At 60.9% G+C, this 22,973-nt stretch overlaps 7 protein-coding genes across 7 annotated transcripts; 5 read left to right on the plus strand and 2 right to left on the minus strand.

Moving 5' to 3' along the window:
* Positions 1-38: 38 nt before the first annotated feature.
* On the minus strand, positions 39-6,776 carry PAN0_002d1246 (uncharacterized protein; the record flags this gene model as incomplete). Its single annotated transcript, XM_014803413.1, has 1 exon — positions 39-6,776. The coding sequence occupies one exon, from the start codon at positions 6,774-6,776 to the stop codon at positions 39-41; it is 6,738 nt and encodes a 2,245-aa protein (XP_014658899.1).
* A 1,102-nt stretch (positions 6,777-7,878) lies between these two features.
* On the plus strand, positions 7,879-8,925 carry PAN0_002c1247 (37S ribosomal protein Rsm25; the record flags this gene model as incomplete). Its single annotated transcript, XM_014803414.1, has 1 exon — positions 7,879-8,925. The coding sequence occupies one exon, from the start codon at positions 7,879-7,881 to the stop codon at positions 8,923-8,925; it is 1,047 nt and encodes a 348-aa protein (XP_014658900.1).
* A 2,393-nt stretch (positions 8,926-11,318) lies between these two features.
* On the plus strand, positions 11,319-12,782 carry PAN0_002c1248 (carbohydrate esterase family 4 protein; the record flags this gene model as incomplete). The annotated part of the gene is made up of 1 exon (XM_014803415.1): positions 11,319-12,782. The coding sequence occupies one exon, from the start codon at positions 11,319-11,321 to the stop codon at positions 12,780-12,782; it is 1,464 nt and encodes a 487-aa protein (XP_014658901.1).
* Positions 12,783-13,855: 1,073 nt separating this feature from the next.
* On the plus strand, positions 13,856-14,929 carry PAN0_002c1249 (catalase protein; the record flags this gene model as incomplete). The annotated part of the gene is made up of 1 exon (XM_014803416.1): positions 13,856-14,929. One exon carries the CDS (start codon positions 13,856-13,858, stop codon positions 14,927-14,929), a length of 1,074 nt encoding a protein of 357 aa, XP_014658902.1.
* A 121-nt stretch (positions 14,930-15,050) lies between these two features.
* On the minus strand, positions 15,051-16,124 carry PAN0_002d1250 (ribonuclease P protein subunit p29-like; the record flags this gene model as incomplete). The annotated part of the gene is made up of 1 exon (XM_014803417.1): positions 15,051-16,124. The coding sequence occupies one exon, from the start codon at positions 16,122-16,124 to the stop codon at positions 15,051-15,053; it is 1,074 nt and encodes a 357-aa protein (XP_014658903.1).
* Positions 16,125-20,462: 4,338 nt separating this feature from the next.
* On the plus strand, positions 20,463-21,821 carry PAN0_002c1251 (uncharacterized protein; the record flags this gene model as incomplete). The annotated part of the gene is made up of 1 exon (XM_014803418.1): positions 20,463-21,821. The coding sequence occupies one exon, from the start codon at positions 20,463-20,465 to the stop codon at positions 21,819-21,821; it is 1,359 nt and encodes a 452-aa protein (XP_014658904.1).
* A 423-nt stretch (positions 21,822-22,244) lies between these two features.
* Positions 22,245-22,959, plus strand: PAN0_002c1252 (x15341 cytochrome C oxidase subunit; the record flags this gene model as incomplete). Its single annotated transcript, XM_014803419.1, has 4 exons — positions 22,245-22,386; positions 22,550-22,600; positions 22,683-22,798; positions 22,873-22,959. 4 exons carry the CDS (start codon positions 22,245-22,247, stop codon positions 22,957-22,959), a joined length of 396 nt encoding a protein of 131 aa, XP_014658905.1.
* Positions 22,960-22,973: the final 14 nt, after the last annotated feature.

The raw sequence follows: 22,973 nt of genomic DNA on the forward strand, positions 1-22,973 counted from the left end.
CATCATCATCTTCATCGCACACCAACGTGAGAACCGGCTTAAAAGTCGTCGCGGTTGACGGGGTCGCCGGTGATAAAGACCCTGGACAGTGGTCGGCGCGTGGGCTGTTTGAGTCGGAGCGACTTGCGTCCGCTGAGGGTGCCGTTGGGGTTGGCCGACATGGTGGCGTAGATCGAGTCTCTGCCCGCACGCGATGCAACGGAGCCAAACCGCGTGCGTCCAATCGTTGCCGTATCCACCTCCTCCTCCTCCACCTCGGGCGCGGGCGAGTTGCGCACCACATTTCGGATCCTGCTCGGCGACGATCCCGCATCTTCGCGGCCATGCTGTGCCGCCAGGGCGTTGGCAAGTTTACGACCAGCAGCGCCGGCACGCAGCTCCTTGATCGCTTCGTCCAGCTGCCCGCGTCCGCGATACGACCGACGTCCGGCTTCGTACGCACCCCGCTCCGCCTTGAGCGTCGTCTTGTCGCCACCGCCGTCTGCAGAGTTGGCATCCGCAGCCATCTGCGCAGCAGCCGACGCTCCCCATGACCGGAAGCGAGATGCGGTGGGCGTGGACTCGTTGACGGGCGACAGCTGGTCCGTCGCCTCGAGCATCTCTTCCGCACTCGTCGGCTGTGGCCCGCCTACCGCACCTACCACCTCCGTCTCCAGCTTGCCCGGTGCCACACCGCTCGCGTTGCCCTTCGGCACGGCTAACGGCCCGCGCACCTCGGGTCCGAACTGCGGGATGTGCACGCCATACAGTCCCTTGCCAAACGCCGCCTTCTGCTTCTTCTGCTCCTCGAGCTCCGCCTTGCGATCCGCCTGCAGCGTGTCCTCCTCGGCACGCATGAGCGCCTGCCCGAAACTGCTCACCAGCCCGAAAAAGTCTTCGGGCTTGGTCTGCGTCGCATCCTCGCCAAAGTAGCTCAGCAGCTGGCTCAGGCTCGTCTGGATCGTGCTCCCCGCCAGCTGCAGCGCCTTGATCTGCGGCACCGACTGGCGCAGGAACTCGGCGGTGACCGTGACGAATCGGTCGCTCTGCGACGAGATGCCGATCCGATCCAGCGTCGCCTTCTCGTTTTGCACCGCCTCGTGGCCCGCCACCAGCGCGGCGATCGACTGCATGATCGCCTGCGTCGACAGCCTCGCTGCCGCCTCGACATGCGAGCAGTCGTCCAGGAAGCCCACCAGCGTCTTGTCCGTCTGGTTGAGCACGCGCACCAGATAGTGCAGCAACGTCGGCGTCGCCGCTTTCGGCTGCGACGGCTTGGTATCCTTGAGCTTGAGCAGATCACCTAGCTGGAAGCCCGCCGCCTCGCCACGGAACGTGGCCGAATTCAGCACGTTGCCGATGGTCAGCACCGTATGCAGCACCTTCCTGAACTTGGCGCTGGCGTTCATCTCGTCCGCCGCATGCTTGAGGATGCGCAGGTCCGGCTTGAGCTCCTCCAGATCGAGCTCAAACTTGCGCATGTACACCATGCACGCCAGACGCTCCGACAGCCGCGGGATGCCCAGCATCTCCTTGAAGAACTGGTCCGCTTTGCTCAGCGCGCCCACATCGCCGTCGTAGTCGCGCACCAGCTCCAGCTCCTCCGTCGTGGGCAGACACGACTTGATGCTCTTGAGATTGTCCACGCTCAGCTTCGACTCGTCGCACTGCAGCAGCGCCATGCGCACCTCCGCAAACGGCACCTTGATGCGCGTCAGCACAATCGACACGTTCTGCGCCCGCGTCAGGTCGAGCAACGTCGTCGGATTCGCTTTGCGGCCCGTCTGCTTGGCGTCCGGAGGAGCCGCCACGGGCTTGCTTCCGATGGCAAACAGCTCGTCGATCCGCTCGATTTCGCCAGTCACATCCACGCTTGCTTCCGGCATGTCGTTCCAAACGGTGCGCGAGAGCGAGTGGGCCGGGATCTTGTTCCAGAAGAGTGCCTTGCGCTTCTTTTTAGGGATGAGCGGCAATGCGGGTGGCTTGGGTGCTCCCAGCATTCCCGGTGGCGGCGGTGGGATGAGCCCAGCGGGGAGCGGCGGCGGGGGAGGAGGCGCTCCGGCGGCGCCACCTGGGGGAGGAGGCGGCGGCGGTGGCGGTGCTCCACCTCCAAGCGCGCCGATGCTCGCACCGGGAGGACCAGGTGGTGGAGGAGGGGGCGGTGGTGGCGGACCGGGCATAGACCCTCCGGAGCTCGAGGCAGCGGGCATGTCCGGCGCCGGCGGAGCTGAAGGGGGCGGAGGAGGTGGTGGTGGTGGTGGACCTCCCGCCCCTGCAGAGAAGTTCGGAGCAGCTGGCGGTACTGGAGGAGCTGGCGGTGGCGGAGGCGGTGGCGGCACATCCGCGGAGCCTGAATCGACACCTGCATTGACGATGCTCTCGCCATTGGGTGTTGATGCGGCAGCACTGGCCGAGGACACGCCAGGCTGAGCCGGGGGAAGCGGTGCTGTGCGGTGACTCGCAATTGCGGCGGGTGGAGCTGGAGCACCAGGCGGTCTTGGCGCTTGGCGATGAACGGTGGCAGTGCGGGCCAAACCAGCTCCAGCTCCATCCGGCGCAGCCGGCTGGATCTGGAGCTGGAGCAGCAGAGCCTGCAGCTTGGCCATCTCGCTTCTGAGCTTGGTGATCTGCTTGTCCTTTTCGTCGAGCTGAGTTCGCAGAGCTTCGGTCTGGTCTTGCGAAGCAGTCGCCTCCATCGATTTGAGCGCCTTCTCCTGCAGCTTGGCGACGTCAGCCCGGAGCTCCGAGATCTCTGCGTCCTTCTTGCTCAGCGCCTCGATCGTGCGGCGTGCCATCATATCGGCTTCCATCTCGGAGTTGGCTGCGGACGAGACCGCTTTGGACGACTCCTGCTCCTTGTCTTTGGCCTCGGCCTCTTCCTGAGCCTGCGCCAGGCCGTTCTGGAATCGACCGTACACGGCTTCGAGAGCGCGTTTGAGGTACTTGATCTCGCGCTCTTTCGCCTCGACGTTCGCCTCGGCGCCAGCGAGTTGTTCCTTGTGTCGAGCGATCTCGTCCATAAGGTTGGTCCACTGTCGGTTGCGCTCGAGGCGATCCTTCTTGGCCCTGTCGTCGCCGTCGGAGCGATCGTTGGGACGCGCCGCAGACGAGAGGCGATCCAACTCCTCCTGTAGCTCGATCACCTGCTTCTCCTTGGCCACCAAACGCTGGATGACACCGGCAAAGTTCTCCTTGTCGCCGCGCTTGGGAAGCGTGGAGGGTGTGCCCGCGGGGCCACTCTCGGTGTCGGGCGACTCCCTCCGAAGTGCAGCCGCGCCCGGCAAGCTCCTCAGCGTGATGACCTCGGCGGTCTGTTCGTTGAGCTTGGTCCTCAGCTTGGCCTTGTCGTCGCTGAGTTCTTCCACCTTGGCACGCAGGCCCTCGAGCTCCTCGATGAAGCTGCTCGGCACCGTGCTGGTGTCGCTCATACGGTTGGCCTTGATCATCGCTTGCTTGCCCACCAGGTGCTGAATGTTGGCCAGATACGCCCGCATGAAGCTGCGCCATCCTTCATCAAAGTCGGCGACGTCCGCAGAGGATTCGACATACTTGTCGACAACAAAGAGGAGGTCGGTCTTGAATTGATGGTCAATGTCGCGGTCGAGAATGTTGGAGGTGTGGCGTAGGATCGAGATCATGATCGGGTAGAGGTCCTCGTGGTCATTCTGCGACCTGCGGAGGATTTCGCCAGCTTCGCCGAGATGCGAGATCGCTTCACGATTGCGCTCGCGTTCGCGATCGGACAGATGCAGAGCACGGTCGTGGAGCTCGTCTTGGTCCTCCTGCTTCTCCTCGACGTAGACCTGGATCTGTGTGGCGAGATTCTCCGGCGGATCGACGTATCGAAGCGACACGAGCACTTCGTTGAGGCCGCGACGCGCGAATTCGTCACGCAACGAGATTCTCTCTTCCAGGTCCTCTGGACTGTTGGTGATGGCATTGACGAGCACCATGGCGGCCGCCTTGTACTCCCATTCGATCGCCTCGCTCGCGTCCGAGTCGTCAAGATCTGCGCCTTCGAGCCCGCCATTGGAAGCGTGAAGCTTGAGGTCTTCCACGAGGAAAGCAAAGCGATATCGCTCTCCCGAGACCACTTTGAGCTCCGAAAGCGCCCCGCAAACCATGCGGTGGCCATCCTCGAGGGAGAGGACACACAGGGCTGCCAGCACGTCGGCGACCTGGAGACGCAGCTTGTACGAGGGAGAGCGCAGCGCGAATGCAATGTAGTTGACCAGGTTAGGCTGCTCCAGCACCTTTTCGAATCCAAGCTCGATGTTCATGAGGGTGCGGAGGCACTTGACTGCTTCGAGGAGGATGGCGTCCGACATGTCCTTGCGCTCAGCGCTCTTTGATCGGTTGGCATCGAGACCTTTGACGATGCCATCGGTCTCGTGCTGCATGATGTGTTCGAGCGCACCGAGGCCGTCGCAGTGCAGGAAGCTGTCGATCCATGAGAGTTTTGCGCTACTGAGTGTGACACGCAGGGAGAGCAGATGCTTGAAAAGGTCCTTTCGGCTGAGCTTGCTGTCCTTGAGGCGCGTGACATGGCCCATCGCCACCTGTCGCTCATCCGATGAGCCGAGTTGGTCGTGTCCGCCTGCAGCAGAGATGGTGCTTCCGCCACCCCACCAGTTGTTCCACAAGCTCGCGGTGACACCAGCGCTGCTGCCGGTGTGATTCGCCTTGATCGTGTGCTCGCCACCATTGAGCGCCTTGGAGTCGATCGAACCGAGCGAGCCGGTGTCGGACAGCACCGTGGTGGGACGAGTGCTATCGCTGCCTCGGCTGGAGGCGTCGCCAGAAACGCTCGCGCGCGGGCTGGACGGACCGTCAAAGTCTTTGTGCGAGCCTGAGCCTGAGCCGTGGGTATCGCTCGTCGCCCACGTGGCGATGCTGGAAATGCTGAAGCGGTTGGACCAGCCAGCAGGGATGGTCGAGTTGCGGCCCATGGTGTCGGAGGTGTTGCCAAGAGTGGGCGACACAGGTTTGTCGCCCTGATGCCCCAGAGAGGCTCGAGGTTTTGAAGGTGTCGAGGTCTTGGCGGCTTCGTTCTGGCTGATCAAGAAGCGCTTGCGATCGTTGGGCAGCGCCAACATGGCGGAGCGGCTTGTTCCTTTAATGCCGAGATCCTGCATGAGCTTTTCGAATCGCTTCTCGAGCTCGTTTGGATCGTCGAGAGCGGCGTGGGCTGGCGAGAGCTGATCGAGCGATCCGAGCGAAGGTGACGGAGACACGGTGCTGCTGTCACTCTCGAGCTCCAGAGGGCCGCTGACGCTGAACGTCTTGCCGCTCCTCCCGACAGTGCCCAATTCTCGACGCATGTGCTGGTTTTGAGGCGTCTCGGGCATGGCTGCAGCCTCATCGCCAGTCTTAGGCGAGGAGGGGGAAGAGGCCTCGCCGCCACCGCCGATCCATCCTTCGAACATGCGGCTGAGTCGTGCCGTGGCGGAAGGCGGCTGGTGTCTGCGACCCTTTGGAATGTTGATGGTGGCTTCGGTCTCGTCATCTTGCGATGTGGCGGGTGCGTCTTGCCCAGCAAGCTTGGCACTTCGGTCGGCGGGAGTTGAGGGCTTGCTACCCTTGAGAGTGCCTCCCGCTGCGTCGTCGTCCTCGTCGTCTTGGTCGTCGGGCAAGCGTGTTGAGGCGAGCTCCACCGACAGAGCGTCGAGTTCTGCATCGCCAGTGGATTGGGACGTTTGCGAAGTGCTCCTGGATCGGGTGGAGAATGTGGCTGGCAGTAGCGCGGCGGTTGCCTTGCTCACGCTCGCCGATCCCCACAGGCCGAGCATGCCTGACTTGGTATTGCCCTGCTTGGTTGGCGAAGTGGACAAAGCGGGTTGGCTGCGGTCAGGAGTGGGGACGGCGGCGGGTACGCCGTTGGATCCTTGACGACGGGCGTGCTTGGAAAAGCCTTGAGCGACGGTGCCGAGCTTGGAGAGCCAGCTGGCGCTGATGGTGAACATGAGCGCAGCGTCCGAAGTGCTGGATGCCGCCAGATAGTTGGGTAGGGAGGTTGTATCTGGCAGGGGTGCTGGAGGCGGCATGGGAGCTGGAGCCGATGCTGGTGTTGAAGGTAGAGGAGCCAGAGCGTAGACGACGCGGGCCGACTTGCTACCCTGAAGCACGACCCTTCGAATGCCGAGCTCCTCGCAGACAGCCTCGACGAGCTCTACGGCGGTGGATCCTACGCCTGTGGCACCGGGCGAAGTTGGGTCGGCAGGCAGGAACCACGAGCGCTGATCCCAGCCATCGTAGATCTCGGGCACATGGCCGAAGCGGAGGCGGACTCGGAGTCCTGGTGCGCCGCATACAAGACGAAGTCGAGGTGTATGAAGGTGCGAGGATAGCAAGAAGTCGGAGAAAGCGGTGGGCGACGTCAAGTCGGGCGGAGCAGGTTGAGCGTCGTTCTCTTCGGCAGGTTTGGGAGCATCGACGAGGCTGCGGAGGAATGCAAACACGCCCGTATGTAGTGGAAGGATTCCGTCGTCGATGGCTCTGAGCTCTGGCTCGCTCCACTCGTAGTTTGGCGGTGCGGCTTGTACGGCTTGGATGCCCCAGAGCTGACCCTGATGGTCGATGAGCCATTTCTCTGAGCTTTCAAAGTCGTTGGAATTGGCAGACGGCCATGGCCGGAAGTGTGAGCCAAAGGCTGCTGTGAGGGACTGTGTATTGGTGCGGTCGGTGAGTAGTGCAACGATGAGGTCCTGGACAGAAGTGGAGGCCAACGAGGGTATAGACGCCGAGAGGATAGCAGCGTTGCCCGGCAGCAAGACCTGGAGCAGTTCGCGGCCGGCCATGGTGGTGGTGTCCGTGTCTCGAGAGAGTCGCAGGCGAAGCGTGTGTGATGCTAGTCAGTCGAGGGCGCGATCTCGAGGGGATCAAGCAGCCATGTTTGCGTGTGGGAGCGAGACGGCGTGTCGAGGGAGGCCGAACGTAATCGAGGGAGGCCGACCGTAATCGAGGGAGGCCGAGCGTAATCGAGGGAGGCCGAACGTAATCGAGGGTATATTCGTGTTGCAGCCGGTGCTGGTGTCGGGTGAGACAGCTGATGTTGTTGATGATGATGATGATGATGATGATGATGATGAGGATGGTGATGATGGTGATGGCGACGCAGCAGCCGCTCGAAGCTTCAGGAACGCCGCGGCCATGCGGCAAGCAGTGAGTGGGCCTCGCCCTGTTATTTTCACAGAGGATCAGGGTTCCGCGAGCTGAAACATGCACGTCGGCTGCGGCTCGCCGTTGCTAAGTTACACTCGGTCCGCGAGCCTGGCCTCCTCCGATGGCTCAGTTGCAGGAGCAATCTCTCGAGTATGCCCGATCTGCCTTGACAACATGCTCAGATGTCAGGAAGCCACACGCCCTAGCAATGCTAGCCAACTGCAGATACCGAATGCGCCACCCGTTCAAGTGTTGGTCTCGCTCACGTTCAGCGGCGCCCCTTTTCTCTCTCGCCCGTCTTTGGCGAGTCAGTCACTTCAATAGGAGATGTGTCTGCCAGCCATACCGAGCCCTCATATACTGATACCATCCCATCGCCAAGAGGGAGCTGGCGTCTCAAGGGGGACCAAGAGGAGGCTTGATTAGGGAGGATCGAGCTCCAAAAAGGGAAAGTGAGCCTCAACCTCCACAGCAACACACTGCCAGGGTGCGCGCGTCCCGAGTGTGTTTTTAGCAGCGAGCCCCTGTCTCGAATGTCGCGCTTAGCCACGCGCCTCCTCCATTACAGTCAACCTGTCCCGCACGAGAAAGTCGAACTCACCGAAAATGATCACGTGAGCTTAGGCTCAGGAAGAATCCGCCCGGCCCAGCTGCATTTTCTTGCCCTCAACCTTCGCCTGACACCATCCCTTCTCCACCGCCGGTCGACCTCATCGTAAAGCGTAAATCATCGGCAACATGCCTCGCCGAATTCCTTCGCAAGTGCCACAGACCGTCTCGAGGCTACTCGAGTCCGGCTTTCTCAAGCAGCAGCCGGCCTGGTACGAGGCAGTCACTAACCACCCTCCCATGACCGTACCCGCCCGTCACCCGGTCAAGCGTCCCGATGAAGACCTGCCCGCGCGCCTGCGTTCGACAGCACAGACGGGTCTCGCCAAGATCGGCTCGTCGTCCAAAGCCGCTGCCGCACCGGTAAACGCCAAGTTCGGTCGCGACACCACGAACTCGAAGAAGAAGTCGCGCACCTTGACGCCCACGCTCAAGCCCAAGCCCATCACGTACGACGAGGACAAGGTGCGACAGCAGTTCTACCGCGACCACCCCTGGGAGGCGTATCGACCCAAGACGCTCGTCGAGATGAGCGCCGAGGTCGGTTGCGAGTCGCGCGTCAGTGGCGATGCCAAGCGTCTGCGTTCGTACGGCAGGGATCCGAGCGTCGAGGATGTGGTGGCATGCACCATCGCCGCTCACCGCCAAGGAGGACTCTCGTTATCACAGGCATACCACAACACGCTTTCGTCCTACCACGCCCTCAAGGCCGAGCACGAACATGCTACACGCTACGCTGCGCTCGAGGCACGATACTACGGCGCCGACCTGGGCAAGTCCGAAACGCAGCGCGGCTTCGAAAAGGAGGACAAGGCGCTCGAATCGTGGGCCGCATGGGCTGCAGGAGGCGCTCAGCTCGGAGATCCTGCCACGCCGGCCACCGAGGTGCAGCAGACCAAGGCAGCCAGGGTGAAGCGCACCGACGACACTTTTACTTCGGGTCAGGCGTACCTCGAGGCGGCCAAGGCCTTCAAGGAGGGCAAGATCAGCGCAGAGCGTCTGGACAGCGGCGCCGGTGCCACGGCACAGCAGCCATCGGCTGGAGCAGCTGCGGCCGCAGCCGGCAACGCACCGGCCGGCGCCTCGGCAGACGACTTCCTCGGCCTGGCCCAGTCCACCATTCGCCCAACACAAGCACCAGCGAGCGAGCAACAACCCACGGCCGCACGCGGCTGAACAGGCCTTGATTGTGGACTTTCTCGTCCTTTGTTCTCGTTGCTGTGAGGCATAGAATAGCACAGCATGTTTGTACTCGCCGTGTGGTGCGTGCGCTGGCAACCCTGAGAAAGTACTTCGCAGCATGGTCACCGAAAGATCGTCCCCAGAAATGGACAGGCTTGACGATGGCCGGGATTCACAGAAATTGTAAAAAGGAAGGACACCATCCGAAGAAAAGGTCCAAAAAAAGGCCAAAAAAAGGACGAAAAAAGAACTGCAGCACCTAGGATTCCCGCGTGGTCCCCCACCGCAGTACTGACTAGGCGATACCTTGCTTAACTTCGCAGATCGGACGGGATGCGGTGCTTTCAAGGTTCTATGGCCGCAGATACTTCACCCTCATTGACAGGCAAATATGAGCCCGCGCAGCAAGTGCCTCCAAACAGCAGCTCCTGGAGTTGCGCGACCAGCTGATGCGGTGCGAGGCTGGATCGGTGGGCGGTGCATGCTTGGCGCACTTCATTGTTCTGTACGGTCTGATCCGACTGCGGGGCTCGGCGTCGTGGCTACAACAGGCTCACCGTTGCTGGCAGTGTGTGCTACGCAATGACGTCGTGCGATCCGGCTCGATCCATTTTGGCAAGGGTGAGATGCAGTGCGGAGCTGAGCTGCGAGTGGGATAGCTCACATGCGTGCCAGCTGATCTCAACATGAGGTGTCGCCGCAGCCTTGCATCTAGCCTCAAAAGGTCGCCGGCTCGCTTCACTCGAAAAAAGAGAGCGTGTTTTGCTCGCTTGAGCATGCGTGTCGGAGAAGAGACGCGACACAAAGGGCCGGACGCGTGTCGACCGGAGTTCCGTTGGGCTCGGCGTCGGCGCGATCCCACTTCGGACGAGAGAGAGTGTTGGATTCAGCTGAAAAAAAGGGGCGGCAGCAGCTGTGTTTGCCAAGCGTTCGAACGAACGGATCTGCAAGACCGATGGAAGACGAACAAAAGAAGCGCGGCCCCCGCCCTTCTTGGCTCTCGGGGCTCGTCAGCCTCGGACATTCTCACCACAATCGCATTGTTCGTCCTCGGTCATTCCGACAGTGATTCAGCATGCACCAGCCTCCCGCCGCTTTCGAGGCCAGAGCCGAGCCGACAAGACGAGAGGTCGAGCGGCGAATTGACTGATCGACTCGCAAAGACGAGATGCGGACGCGTCGGTGCTTAAGCGAGGGAGGCGACCCGCCAGGTCAGACGCAACAATGTACAGCACACCACAGCACAGCACAGCACAGCACAGCACAGCACAGCACAGTTTGTTGCAGCGAGGAGGTGCCAGCGCACAACAATTGGCTCTCGTCTGGAGCTAAGGAAAATTTCGCACAGCTGTCCAGCTGTCGTCGCGTCGCGCCAAGGCCGGACGCACCCACCTGTGCAGTGCGCATTCTGGAAAGGCTTGGCGGGTTCATGCAGCGTGCATGGCACCGGTCTCGGACCTCGCCTGGCGTTGCTGCAAGCGGTGTTGGTTGGTGCGGTAAGAATCCGTGTCGATCCGCAAGCCGCTCTCGCTTGCGTAGGATGCCTGCGGCTCTGCCACGTCGGCAGAACGCGCCGCGCCGAAGCGTATCCACTGCTTGTCTCAGGCTGTTTCATCTGGGCAAGGGGAGCGAAATGCAAAGATTGGATTTGGTGGGGCGCCAGCGAGGTGAGGTGGGTTCGAGGAAAAGTCAATGTCGGCGGTGGGCGGTGCGTGTTGTTGCTGTCACTTGCAGCTCGCAGCTCGGCCTGCATCCGATCCAACGGGCGCGCAGCCTCTCTGCAGCAGCCGAGCTTCCTTCTCTGCTCGCTCAAATGTGCAGCGCAGTGCAGCTCTGCGCAGCTCATCGCAGCTCCAACGCCCACCGCCCCCCACCTGGAACTCAGATGAAGCGCCGTGGCAGTCAATCCTCCGTTCGGGCGATCCGCAGGCGACAAGCGTGAGTGTGCAAGGGATCCCGGCGTCTTTTCCGCAGAGACAGCTGGATCCGAAGCGTCGAAGCTGAGATGAGGCGGATGAGCTGTTGCCCCTGTCTTGTTGGCACTGCACTGCTTTGCACGCCTCGACGAGATTAGTCGCTCACGCATGCCCGACTCTGCCTTCCCTTCCTTCCTTATCCACGTCTCTTTCTCTCGCTCGCTCTCTGCCCTTTCCCTTCCCCTCTCTACAAATCGCCTGGCCGCAGCGTAGGACCGTCAGATCGTCTGCTGCAGAACGCTCGGCTCGCACCACACCACAGTCTTTACTGCTTCGCATCCCCTTGTTTGTTCTTAAAAGTCTTGGACTTGGACGCTCTTGAGCTTGACTCCTTGTCGACGTCCCCCCTTCACCACCACCATCCCCCTCGTTGCTCGTCCGTTCGCGTGATACAGACGTGCTCCCTTCACCATGCGTCTCACCGCCCTCACCGTAGGAGCCGTGGCTCTGGCCGCCCCGCTCGCCTCGGCCTCGCGCTTCCACGAGCGCGGCCTGGTCGATGCTGCTGACCACCCCGCTGGCCACCTCTTCTCCAAGCGCGCCACCCACCACAGCATCACTAAGCGCCAGCTCGCCACCACCTCCAAGAACGGCCTCCCCTACCCGCCCGCCGGCTCCGACCCGCCCCCCGCCAGCTCGCTGCCCAAGGCCTGGGTCGACCGCTACAACGCCAAGAAGGCGGCCGGTCTCATCCCCGACATCCCGCGCTCCATCACCGACCCCAACACCCGCGCCACCGTCTACCCCGCCGGCACCGACATGACCAACGTCTGCTCCTGGACCGTCCAGAAGTGCGACACGGGCGACATCTGGCTCGCGCCCGACAACGCCGTCGCCATCACCTTTGACGACGGCCCCACCCCGCAGTCGCCCGCCCTCATCGAGTACCTCCAGGAACAGAAGCAGGGCGCCACCCACTTCCTCATCGGCAGCGCGATCGTGTGGAACCCGGGCATGATGGACGCCTACGTCAAGGCGGACCCGCCCATGCACCTCGGTGTCCACACCTGGTCGCACACGCTCCAGACGGGCAAGACCGACATGGAGATCCTCGGCGACCTCGGCTGGACCATGCAGATCATCTACGATCTGACTGGAAGCGTGCCCATGTACTGGCGCCCGCCCGAGGGCGACGTCGACGCCCGCGTGCGCGCCATCGCCACCGAGGTGCTCGGCATGCAGACCGTCATGTGGAACAAGGACGCCGACGACTGGTGCCTGCGCCAGGGCACCGGCACCGCACAGCTCCAGACGTGCACCACCGGTGTCGGCGCCAACAAGACGAGCGTCATCAGAGAGATGACCAGCTGGGCCACGACCACCAACCGCACCGGCTTCATCTCGCTCGAGCACGAGACCACCGACCAGGCCATCGACTCGTTCAAGGCGTACCACCGCGCGCTCAAGCAGAACAACTGGAACGTCGGCCCCGTCCCCGAGCTCCAGGGTCTGCCCTACTACCAGAACCAGTGGAACCTCACCTCCAGGAAGGAGCAGGTCGACAGCATCCTCCCCACGCGCGAGCCCATCAACGTCGTCAACTCGGACGCCCGCCGTGGCTCCAGGCGCGCTCCGGACACCAGCGCCTACGCCAACCTCGACGGCTCGGGCGCCGGCGCCCAGGCCTCGTCGTCCGCCCGTGGCGCCGCCGCTTCGTACACCGCCTCGGTCAGCGCCGCTGCCGCCTCGTCCACCGGCTCGTCTGGCTCCTCCGGCTCGTCGTCGTCTGGCTCGTCGTCCGGCTCGTCGGGCAGCTCCTCGAGCTCCAGCTCTTCCAGCAAGGGCCAGTCCACCTCGGGTGCGTCGGGCCTTCTCGTCGGCGCCTCCACCGTCGGCATTGGCGCCTTTGCTGCCGCCCTCGCCCTTGTCCTCTAAATACCGCCTTGCCCGGCGCTTGCCATCCTGCATCCCATCAGCATCTCTTTGAACTTTTCTTTTTCCCTACGATAGATGCCGAGTCGAGCCGTGCCGCCACACATTGTTTTGCTCTAAGTGGCGGCACGCGCTGCAGCTAGCTCTGCGGTGGTCCAGCGCTCGACTCGGCCCTTGAATCTTTGCGTCTTTGTTCATTTGCTCCATTTCTCTCGCACGTAATCCGACCGAAGCTCCTCTCCGCCTTTTCTCTCCGGAGAATGCGTGGATGCGAGGATGCGACATTCCTTCTTTCCAATCTTGACCGTGGCGCGTGACTGTCTCGAGACAAAGTGAGTGTGCTATCGGTGGAGTGGTGTTAGGTGCGGGGATAAAGTGGGGCCAAGAAGGGACCAAGGGGGTCTTGTGACACTTGCCGACGCGCGGTTTTCCGCTGAATGACAGGGCTGGAGTGGCCCACGTCGGTGCTGTTGTGGCTGAGCGTTCGGCTGGAAGCGTCAAAAGCACGGGACGGGGGACTGTGGGGGATCGGCGGTGCGCGTCTCGTTTCGGTGGCGGCGAATGCGTCATGGCGAGACGCCGAGTCGGGCCCTGTCAGTCGCCGTCAGGGTCTGCGCGCGCGGTAAAGTTGCAGGGTCCCCGTTGGCTCGCCACTCGTATCGGCCCTTCAAAGCCTCAACGCGGACAGTTCAGCCTCAACCTGCCAGCGCTGCTGGACAAGACCATACCCCGGAGACAGAGCCATGCTACCGAGGGAAGCGTGCGACATGACGCTTTCTAGACGACCAGGCAAGAGACGGTAGACTTCGGTGGTTAGATTGACCCAGCACGGTGGCGGGTCAGCTTTTGCGCGGCGAGTCGTACGTGCGCAGCTCGGGGAAGTGTGCATGGTGGTAGACTGCCGCCACGGCATTTGCTTTGTCCCCGTCCCCCACGGGGTTTCGCTTCAGCCTTCCTCCGCATCGAGACTATGTCGCTCAAGACGATCCAACGCCAGGCCGCCTCAGCTCGGTCGATATAAATGCTCTTCCCCTCCATCGATTGGACCCACCCACCACGGCTCTTGTCACGCCAACATGACACGCACGTTCATTCGATGGGACGACCCACGAGTCGAGTCCGGCGCTGGACCGGACGAAGACGCCGTGATCCGCGAGGTCGAATCTCAAATCACCACCGCCCAGACCGCCGTCTGGGAATGTCACCGCCACGCCTTTGCCGGCACCCACGTCAAGACGCAAGGCATCGTCAAAGGTCATCTCACCGTAGTGGAAGGTCTTGACTCTCACCTGTACCAGGGCCTCTTTCGTACTCCCGGTTCAAGGTTCCCCGTGGCAATGAGGTACTCCACCGAGACGACCGATTTGATTGATGATCGCACCCCCCAGCCTCGCGGGATTGGGCTGAAGGTGTTTGGTGCCAAGGGGGACAAGTTGCGCAAGGATGGCAAGGACCCAGAGACGCAGGACTTTGAATTCAACTCGTGCGCCTTTCTCGAGCTGGGCAACGCAAGGACGTGTCGAGACATCATCGCTCTTCGCCTTCTCCACGGCGCCAATCCTGGCCAGCTCGATGGAGAGCTCAAGAAGAGGGATGATTACAAGGTTCAAAACGCACGCAACGTCGCACCCAACATCCACCTCGTCGCCCAGAGGCAGTACTCCCAAGCTGCGATTCGATACGGAGACTACGTGGTCAAGTACCGTCTGCTTCCAACGTCGCCGGACCAACAAGCTCTGCAGCACAAAACGGTCGCCGAGACGGATAAGGGTACGACAGTGCTCAAGGACTGGCTCCAGGAGTACTACAAGACGCACACGGCCACGTACGATTTCCAAGTCCAGTTCCTCGAGAATCTCGACGAGCAACCGATCGAAGACGTTCGTGTCGAATGGGATCAGGACAAGTACCCCTTCGTCACCGTCGCCAAGCTCGAGATTCCGCCCCAGGAGTCATTTGCCCCCAAGAGGGTGAGCTTTTGGGAGGACCACAATCGTCTCGATGTCTGGCATGGCTTGGTGGAGCATAAGCCGCTCGGATCCATCAATCGCCTGCGTCGCGGCGTGTACAAGGCCTCGTCGGCCTGGCGTCGCCGCATGAACGCCCGCGAAGAAGTCACCGTCAGCTCCATCGATCAGATTCCCGATTGACCTTTGCCCCTCCCCTGCTCCGCACGCGAATGATCAATCCTCATTCCCATATCCCACCGAATGCTGTGCAGCGAAGTGAGTCGATTGAGGCGAGGGTACAAATACATTGCTGACATGGCGGCTAGAAATCGATGGTGGGACGAGCCTTGTACTTGCGCGTGGCTCTCGAGGGCAGCGTGTGCATCATATGGTTGCCGTGCAGTTCGAACCGCAGCTTACCAGCCGCATCTGTGAGGGGCACATCGACTGCGAACACGGCGTTCTTCTTTGGTACCGTTCGCGTGCTCTTCTCCCTGCCCCGCTGATCCCCGGCCTGAGGTGGCACGGCGAGGATGAGGGTATGTTCGGTCTCCTTGACCACCAGTCCGCGCTGGGCCACCAGCGATGGATTCGCCGCACGCACCACCTCCACCTCGGCACCGCACAGGTCCGCCTTGATCAGCGACGCCTGGATCGCACTCACCGTACCGGACGACATGGTGGCGAGATGCCGCGCGTCGAACTGCGGATTGGCCATCAGCTCACCCCGGCCGTTGAGCGCAACGATGTTGAGCAGCTGCTGGATGTATGTGCGCCACAGATCGTGCAGCGGCCGCACGAGGTCGTATGTGATGTGAGGGTCGACGTCTTCGAGGCCCAGTCGCTTGCGTTGCGTGCGACTCAGCGCGCGCCGCGCATGCTTGTCCACCGCCTTGGCCGGAGTTTTGCCTTCGCGCGATATGGATCGCAGACGCCGGAGCTGCTTCGAAGCATCAGAAAGGAGCCTCTGCTTGCCACGTACGATGTCCTTCGCAGCGCGGTCGTCGGAGACATCTTCTGCCGAGGGGCGAGGTTCGGATGTTTGCTCGTGCTCGTGCTCTTGCTCGTGCTCGTGGGCTTGTGCGTGTGCGTGTCGCTTAGATCGGCCAGCGGCGATGCGCATGCGCTTGAGTTCGGACAGCTCGCTCTTGACCCTGCGTCTGCGACGTACGAGCTTATTCTCGGCGCGGAGGCGTGCGTCTGCGTCTGTGCCGCCGGTCTTGGGCCGCGCGCGATCGAGGTTGGTGATCTGGATGCGACGATCTTGCAGTCGCTCGCGGTAGTACTGCGACACCTGTGCGTCTGAGACCTTGTCGGGATTCAGCGCTTCCCGTAGCAGCTGATGCGCAGCGCTCGTGGAGCCCGAGCTGCTTGCGACTGCGTTGTCCCCGTCCATCGTGGCGCAGGACTCGAACAGAGGCAGATGTCGGATGTGCGGAGGGAAGAAAGTGGAGCTTCCAAGGGTTCACGAAAGAGTGCTCACCTCTAGCGGGGAAGAAAATAAATCCATCGGGGCTGGTCACGTTCGCCAGCCCGATGAAGCGCGATCCGAGATCCGCCACCGAACTCAGACTTGCTTCGCACGCACGGATTGTCTTTTCGTCAGCCCCGGCACAAACTTGACCGGATCACGAGCGGAGGTATGAATCGCACGAGGTGCATGAGGTGCCGCATTGTCGCGTGTGTGTCACAGGGACCAGGGCTTGGAAGCTTTGTCAATATGAGTAGCCGGCGATGCATTGGCCATGCACCGTTCAGGCTCGGTTTTCACCTTTTGTGGCTTGCTCGCTCGCTTGCCTGTCACCCGGGCTGACCACTTCCACCTGCAGCCGGTGATGTCCGACCGAGCCACAAACAGCCACAGGCTTTCCAGAGGAAGCTGCCGGATCGCGCCTTTGACTTTGTGGATGTCATAGCTGCGTTGCTGTTGCTGCAAGCGTCATCCTCGCTCTCGCTCCATTTGAGCTCCCGGAGAAGAAAACGCTACTGGCAGTGTCTCAGTGGGCGGCATTTTTTGGCGTTCTCAACGCTCGCACGCTCTGCAGCCTGGGTCCGGAGGTGTCTGCAACGTATGCCCGCTTGCTTCCACCACGGGCATCTCGGGTAAACTTGGAGCCAATCAGGCTCTGCCCATTTCGCAACCCCGCTCTGACGGCGTGGCCCGTTGGAACACACGGCTGATCGTCCAGATGCACGGCCCTGCCATGGACGACCTCAACTCCGAGCTTTGCGCCAAGATCAGAGCGATCTGCAGAGAGTCGCCTGCATCATCCAATGTTGCTCGTGATGCTCAAGTTATTGATACCGTCGGCGGAAAAGCGAAGCAGCGGAGTTGGTAGCATGCTGCCATGGCGGAGTCGAGTCGCATCGCTCACGCGAGACGGCGGCTCCAAACGCCGTAGCCCAAGGCGCTGTGCATCATTAATATCCCGGCAGCGTGATCCAGCTGCGGATCGTGGATCCGACTGGCGGCTGTGAGATGCGATCATTCGAGTCGATGGGAGCTTTAGGAAAGCCTGCAGCATTGTTTCTCCGATCAGGTGCGAGTTCGGTGGTCGGAGTGCGAAAACAAACCGCCAGGGTCGCAGTCCAGGCACAAGAGAAAGTGGGCTAGACTCGCCTAGATGTCAAGCGCGGCATCTCCCACCTTCTGAACTTGACTTCTCCGTCAGCTTGCCGCTGCTTCACTGCTTTTTTTTTGTTTTTTGTTTTTTCTGCTTTGCCTTTTCTTTTGCCTTTTTTGGTGGTTCCTGAAGTCAAAGCTCTAAACTGTTGTGCTGCTTGGCAAGCAGAGAATGGCAAGCGAGCCGCCTTCCCATCGACCTCACGGATTGATCGAACGCATCGTGAACTGTAGAGAGAACAGGGGCGTGCACCAAAGTCATGGCCGCGGCGAATCCGGCAGATGCTTCGCGGAAGCCTTCTCGGCCAACGCACGACAGGATGCCACGTTTGCTGCTTTGTATTCACCCAAAAGACGCCGTGCGGAGATAATTGTTGGTGCAAAAGCCCTGCCCGCTCGGGTCTTGGATGCCGGGGGCTCTTCTTTTCACGAGCGCTTACGCTGCTGCAGCAACATGACGTTTTGGGTCGACATCCGCGATGCTTGGGTTTGTTGGAACGACGGGCCGGGCAGGCTTCGAGAATTCGTATTGGCCGGTGCTTCTCATTCGGACGTCGATGCTTGGACGCGGGGATGTCGAGCGATGCATTGCCGCTCGTTCCTGCCGATTCGAGCCGTAGGCGTGCTCTAAAGGCGATGATGACGATGGCCGCTCGCCACCCAGGCAACTCGATGTGCCTGGAGAACCATGACTGGGTTGGACCCTTGCCTGCCTGCGACCTCGACTCCGACTCGCAGCCGAGCTCTGCGACCATACGTTGTCTATATTTGGCCGCAACTCCAGCAAAATTACGGTATGCCAGGACGCTGCACGTTCGGCGGTGTGGCTGTGAGGTCTTGGAAACTCAAGTGTATCGTTCACACAGACAGAGGCACCCCCTTGCCGTCGGAACGACCGAATCTTGGTCCGAGCAGACAAAGGTGAGATTGCATTCGAATCGAGTCGATGATTCAAATTCTTCTCGAGCACCCGACGGGGTCGCCATGCCGGAACGACACTTTTTTCCCAAGAAAAAACAAATAAAGCACGTTGCGGGAGAAAAATGAACTCAATTGCTGTACTGTAAACACCCGCACTACGCCTCTCGGATGTTGACCCCCAGAACGATGACGCATTTGCTCACATTCGGAGGAGCAGATCCAGGAGCAGCATCATCCAAATCGCCGTCAAAGGCGAGAGTGAATCAAATCATCAGCACAGCAAGATGAACAAAATCTCGCGATCCTTTTTTAAGCGTTTGCCAATTTTCCTCCTGGGGGCGAGTTTTGTGCAGGTCCAGTCCAGGCTTGCGGGCCATCGCCGTTCTTTTGCGCCGAAATTCGACCAAGTTTTTATTGTTCCGCACCTAAGCGACACACCTGACGTGCATCTCGGTGCGGCGGTGTCGTCAGCACGGTTCCCCGTGTTCCTCGCATGCGCATGCAATTCCACGTCGCATGTGCCGTGCTGTGCAGTGCCTCGTCTTTTGCCGCGGCGCTCTCGCCCACTCGACCCATCCCTGCCCGCTGCGCCAGCGCTGCAGCATTTTTATTATTATTCAATCCACTGCGTCGATCTGCCACTTCGCCGCGAGTCGTCCGCGCCACTTCACTCCACGCCACGCCAAATCACGCCGAACCACGCTAAGCTGTTCGGTGCGGGCCGAATCTCGTCCGGTGAGAGTCGCATGATGCAGCCAACAATGCAGAATTCGGCCGTGCCTCGGTTGGGCGACTCTCTGCTCTGGTCACAGCTCACCGAGCGGGGCGCCCGAGCCGGCCTGCCACAGGAGCAAGTGCCGGGCCCGCTGCACCGACGCGCAGATGCACCCAGGCGAGCATGGCGGTTAAACCGCCACGCCTCCAGACCTCCAGCGCACTCGCTGGTCGCCGTTCCGTGCAGGAACGGAATTGCCTGTCGCGCCAATCTCCCTCGGCGACTGCTGCGACTGCTTGGGCCCTCCTGAACGTGGTGCTCAACTAGATCCTGCTCAGATTGCCTCTTGAGTTGGTGCCCGCCTGCCGACTTTCCACCGTCCCACACTCCCCTTCGCTGACATAGGTACGCACAACCTCCATGCATGCATCCGCTTCTTTGACCGTTTCGAGGACGTGACGCATCCGACGCAGCTTGTGGGCAAGTCTTGGATTCCATCTCCGCTCCTCCTGCGCCTGCCATCACCCTTTCGGACACTCAACACGTCCGACGGCATCAACAACGCTCACTCACACGCTCCGCTCCACACCTCACACCTCGGGCGACCTCAACCTGATCCCCTTCACCTTCTCGCTCCTTGCCTCCACTCCATCACTCTCCGACGTCTGCGTATACACTCTCCATTCAGCCTGCTAGAGTTCGCTGCCTGCCACCTTTGCCCTGCAACGCTCCGCAACCAAGTCGCATCGCTGCATCCAAGCACGCAGGACGTCCCGGCCTCATCCTCTTCCGTCGCATCTTGACGCCATTCTTTGCCACGCTTTCTGCCCATTCGGCTCCTGTTTCTTTCTAGAGGCTGCTACAAATTGACGCTTGCCTGCCTCGCTCGGTCCGCCATCTCCGCCACCTCCGTCACCTCCTCGACAAGTGCTACTGCCAAGCCCGCTCGTTGTTGCAGAGCCGCTGCCAAAGCCACCATCCGGGCGCTTGTCCCACCGCCGAGCCCGCTCCTCATTTCATCTGTCGTCACCAAAACGTCGGCGCACCTCCTCGCTGCTGTTTGACCCGTCGACCTGCTCTCGATAGTAAGTTTCCCGACGCACATCCTTAGCCACCCGGCAACCCACTCCCGAGCGCCCCACACCGGACTTGCAGCCCACATCCCGTCCGGTTTTCCGCCGCACGAGCCGGCACGATCCTGCCACTCTGGAACATTGGAGGCGCTGACATGCAATTTTCGGTCGTTGCCACACCCGCTTTCATACTTGGCAGCGCTTAGATTCGACCCGCATCTCGTCCCTTTCGCCGCGCACCCGATTCCCACGTCGTCAACCATTGTTTGCGCCATTGGTACGGTCGATCGATCATCCTTGTGTCATCTGCAAGACCTGCAGCAAAGCTCCGCTCGCTCATCTCCGCACACGGTCGGCTCGGCCTTCAGCCAATCCGTGCACGTATCAACACTCTCGCCAATCATGTCACGTTCCGAGTCGGATGAACGCGATAGCGGATTTGCCACCGGCAACGGCTCAGGACCGTCGCACGCATCAGAGTATGCTTCCACTCGTCTTGACCGACATGGCTTGACATCTTCAGCAGACGATGCACTTCGTGCCACACACGACCGCCACAGAGACCCGTACTCAAACCAAGATCCATACGCAGGCGGCTCGCAACGCTTTAGAGGAAGACCCGCGAGCCCGTCCCAGGAACGCCAGTATCAGCACGAGCTCGACATGATGAAGGCACGGGAGGAGCACGAGCGATTCTACGCCACGACTTCGTCACGTGGTGGACGCGAAGCCCCAGAAGGCAACGAGGTGTATGCCGGGGTGCCCGCCGTCAGCGCAGAAGCCAGCGGTTTCGGACCGCGAGCATCTTCGAGCGAAAAGCCGAATTTGGACGGCTTCTCCCGGGTCGAGAACGGCAGGCGCTATCGCCTCGTTGTGGTGCAGCATCCGAGTCGAGCACGCATGTGCGGATTCGGCGATAAGGATCGACGTCCGCTCAGCCCAACGCTGCTGGTGAAACTCGTCATCACGGACGAGGCAACAGGCGACGAGATCAGCCCTCTCGATGTCAACACGTCTCTCTTTCTTCTTGCCACCGACCTCTGCCACCCTGACGACCTCATGCTGGCACCTCGCAACATCCTCGTCCATCATCACGCCTCATCTCTACCTGTCCATTCGATGCAGCAGGGTGGTCACCATGGATACTCCCAGGACGACTACGCCACGCCGCATGGATCGAGTTACGGCAACTTGGCATCCGAAGGCCCCTCGGACGCCGACTACCGGACCGGAGGCGGGTTCGGGGCGGGTCTTCCGCGCTCGGGGTCTCCTTCCGGTGCTCCAGACGCACGCAGCTCTACGAATCCACAAATGTCGATGGCGAGTAGCGGAGGCAACGTGATCGCGGGTCAAGGCGAATCGTACACGCGCAACCTGGTGGGTGCGGCGGTGGCGAGCGCGTCCGTGCTCAAGGACGAGCAGGACAAGTGGTGTATTTTTTTCGTCTTCCAAGACATCTCGGTGCGTACCGAGGGCGTGTACCGCATCAAGCTCATGTTTGTCAATCTCGAGGTCAACGGTCGCGTCGGCACGGGCGTATCGGAGGCGCTTGCCGAGACGTACACGGAGCCGTTCACCGTCTACTCGCCGCGGCGCTTCCCGGGCATGTTGGATCCGACGCCGCTCTCCCGCAAACTCGCATCGCAGGGTATCAAGATTCCCGTGCGCAACGACAAGAAGAAGCAGCGCCGACGCAACGACGACGGCGACATGGGTCCAGACGATGACGGCGGCTCGGGCGGCGACGACGACGATGATTAGACACGTGCCTCCTTTGCAATCTCATACTCCTTCCAGTTGTGCACGCCAGGGGTCGGAAGTCGAGTAGCCGCTTTGATTGTGTCTGAGGCTTATCAGAGTTAAGCTCAAGATTGACAGCTGCGGACAGGAGTGGGGAGGGATCGAACTGAATGAGGGCGGTGACAATTGGAATTTGTTAGACCGAGGTTGTTTTGGTGTTGCTTTTTCGAAAATCACGTGTGGAAGCGGGGCAAGCCGGCCGTTGGTCGTGGTCTTGGATCGGGGATGGCGATTTGGGAAATTCTCGCTTCCGAACCTAGCGTGCTCTGGGGGATGCGCGGCGTAGAGTCAGTCGTCTCTTACACTTGCGGAAAGCATGCGGAAGTTGGAGATTGATCGCGACCACCTGCTACCACCATCACCATAGTCGGACCCTTAATCATCATGGCATCTCGATTTGCAGCTGGCCTGTTTGGCCGTTCCATGCGCACTCTCCAGGCGCCCTCAGCCATGCGTCGCTACGCAACTGCCGCTGGCGAGAACGAGTTCCTCGCCGAACGCGCACACCACAAGGAGCACGCCGGTAGTAAGTAGACAATCGATACAAACCACAGTTCTCAGCTGCTGTACAAAAGCACCTCTACCAGAGCTACTCGAACATGTTCCGATACGCTCGATGTGGAGAGAGATAGGTTGTTTGGAAGAGGCTTTTTGCTAACGCTTTGACGGGGTTCTTTGATGGGTTACAGAGTCGGCGGACCTCTGGCGCAAGGTGTCTCTCTACGTCTGCATTCCTGGCTGTAAGTTCCTTCATATCCATCTCTCCGCTCGTTCCAGACTCGATTGCTGATTTTGCTGCTGGATTTGTCTTGAGGATATTAGCGATTGTGCTGGGTGTGTACATCTACGGTATCGAGAAGCACCACTACGACCACATGGTTCACGAGTACCACGAGAACGACAACCAGCCTCCCGAGCGCACCTTCTACGAGTACAACGTAAGTCCTCCCCCACCGGGTGATCCTAAGAATGAGAATGCAACTAACACATGCGGTGCGTTTCGATGTCGTAGAACATGCGCAAGAAGGCCTTCCCCTGGGGCGACGGCTCCAAGTCGTTCTTCCACAACGAGATGATCAACCACCCCAAGGACCCTTAAACATCCTCTCTCGC

The sequence above is a fragment of the Moesziomyces antarcticus genome (assembly GCF_000747765.1).
Source record: "Moesziomyces antarcticus DNA, scaffold: scaffold_v10002, strain JCM 10317, whole genome shotgun sequence".
Classification (NCBI taxonomy): Eukaryota; Fungi; Basidiomycota; class Ustilaginomycetes; order Ustilaginales; family Ustilaginaceae; genus Moesziomyces; species Moesziomyces antarcticus.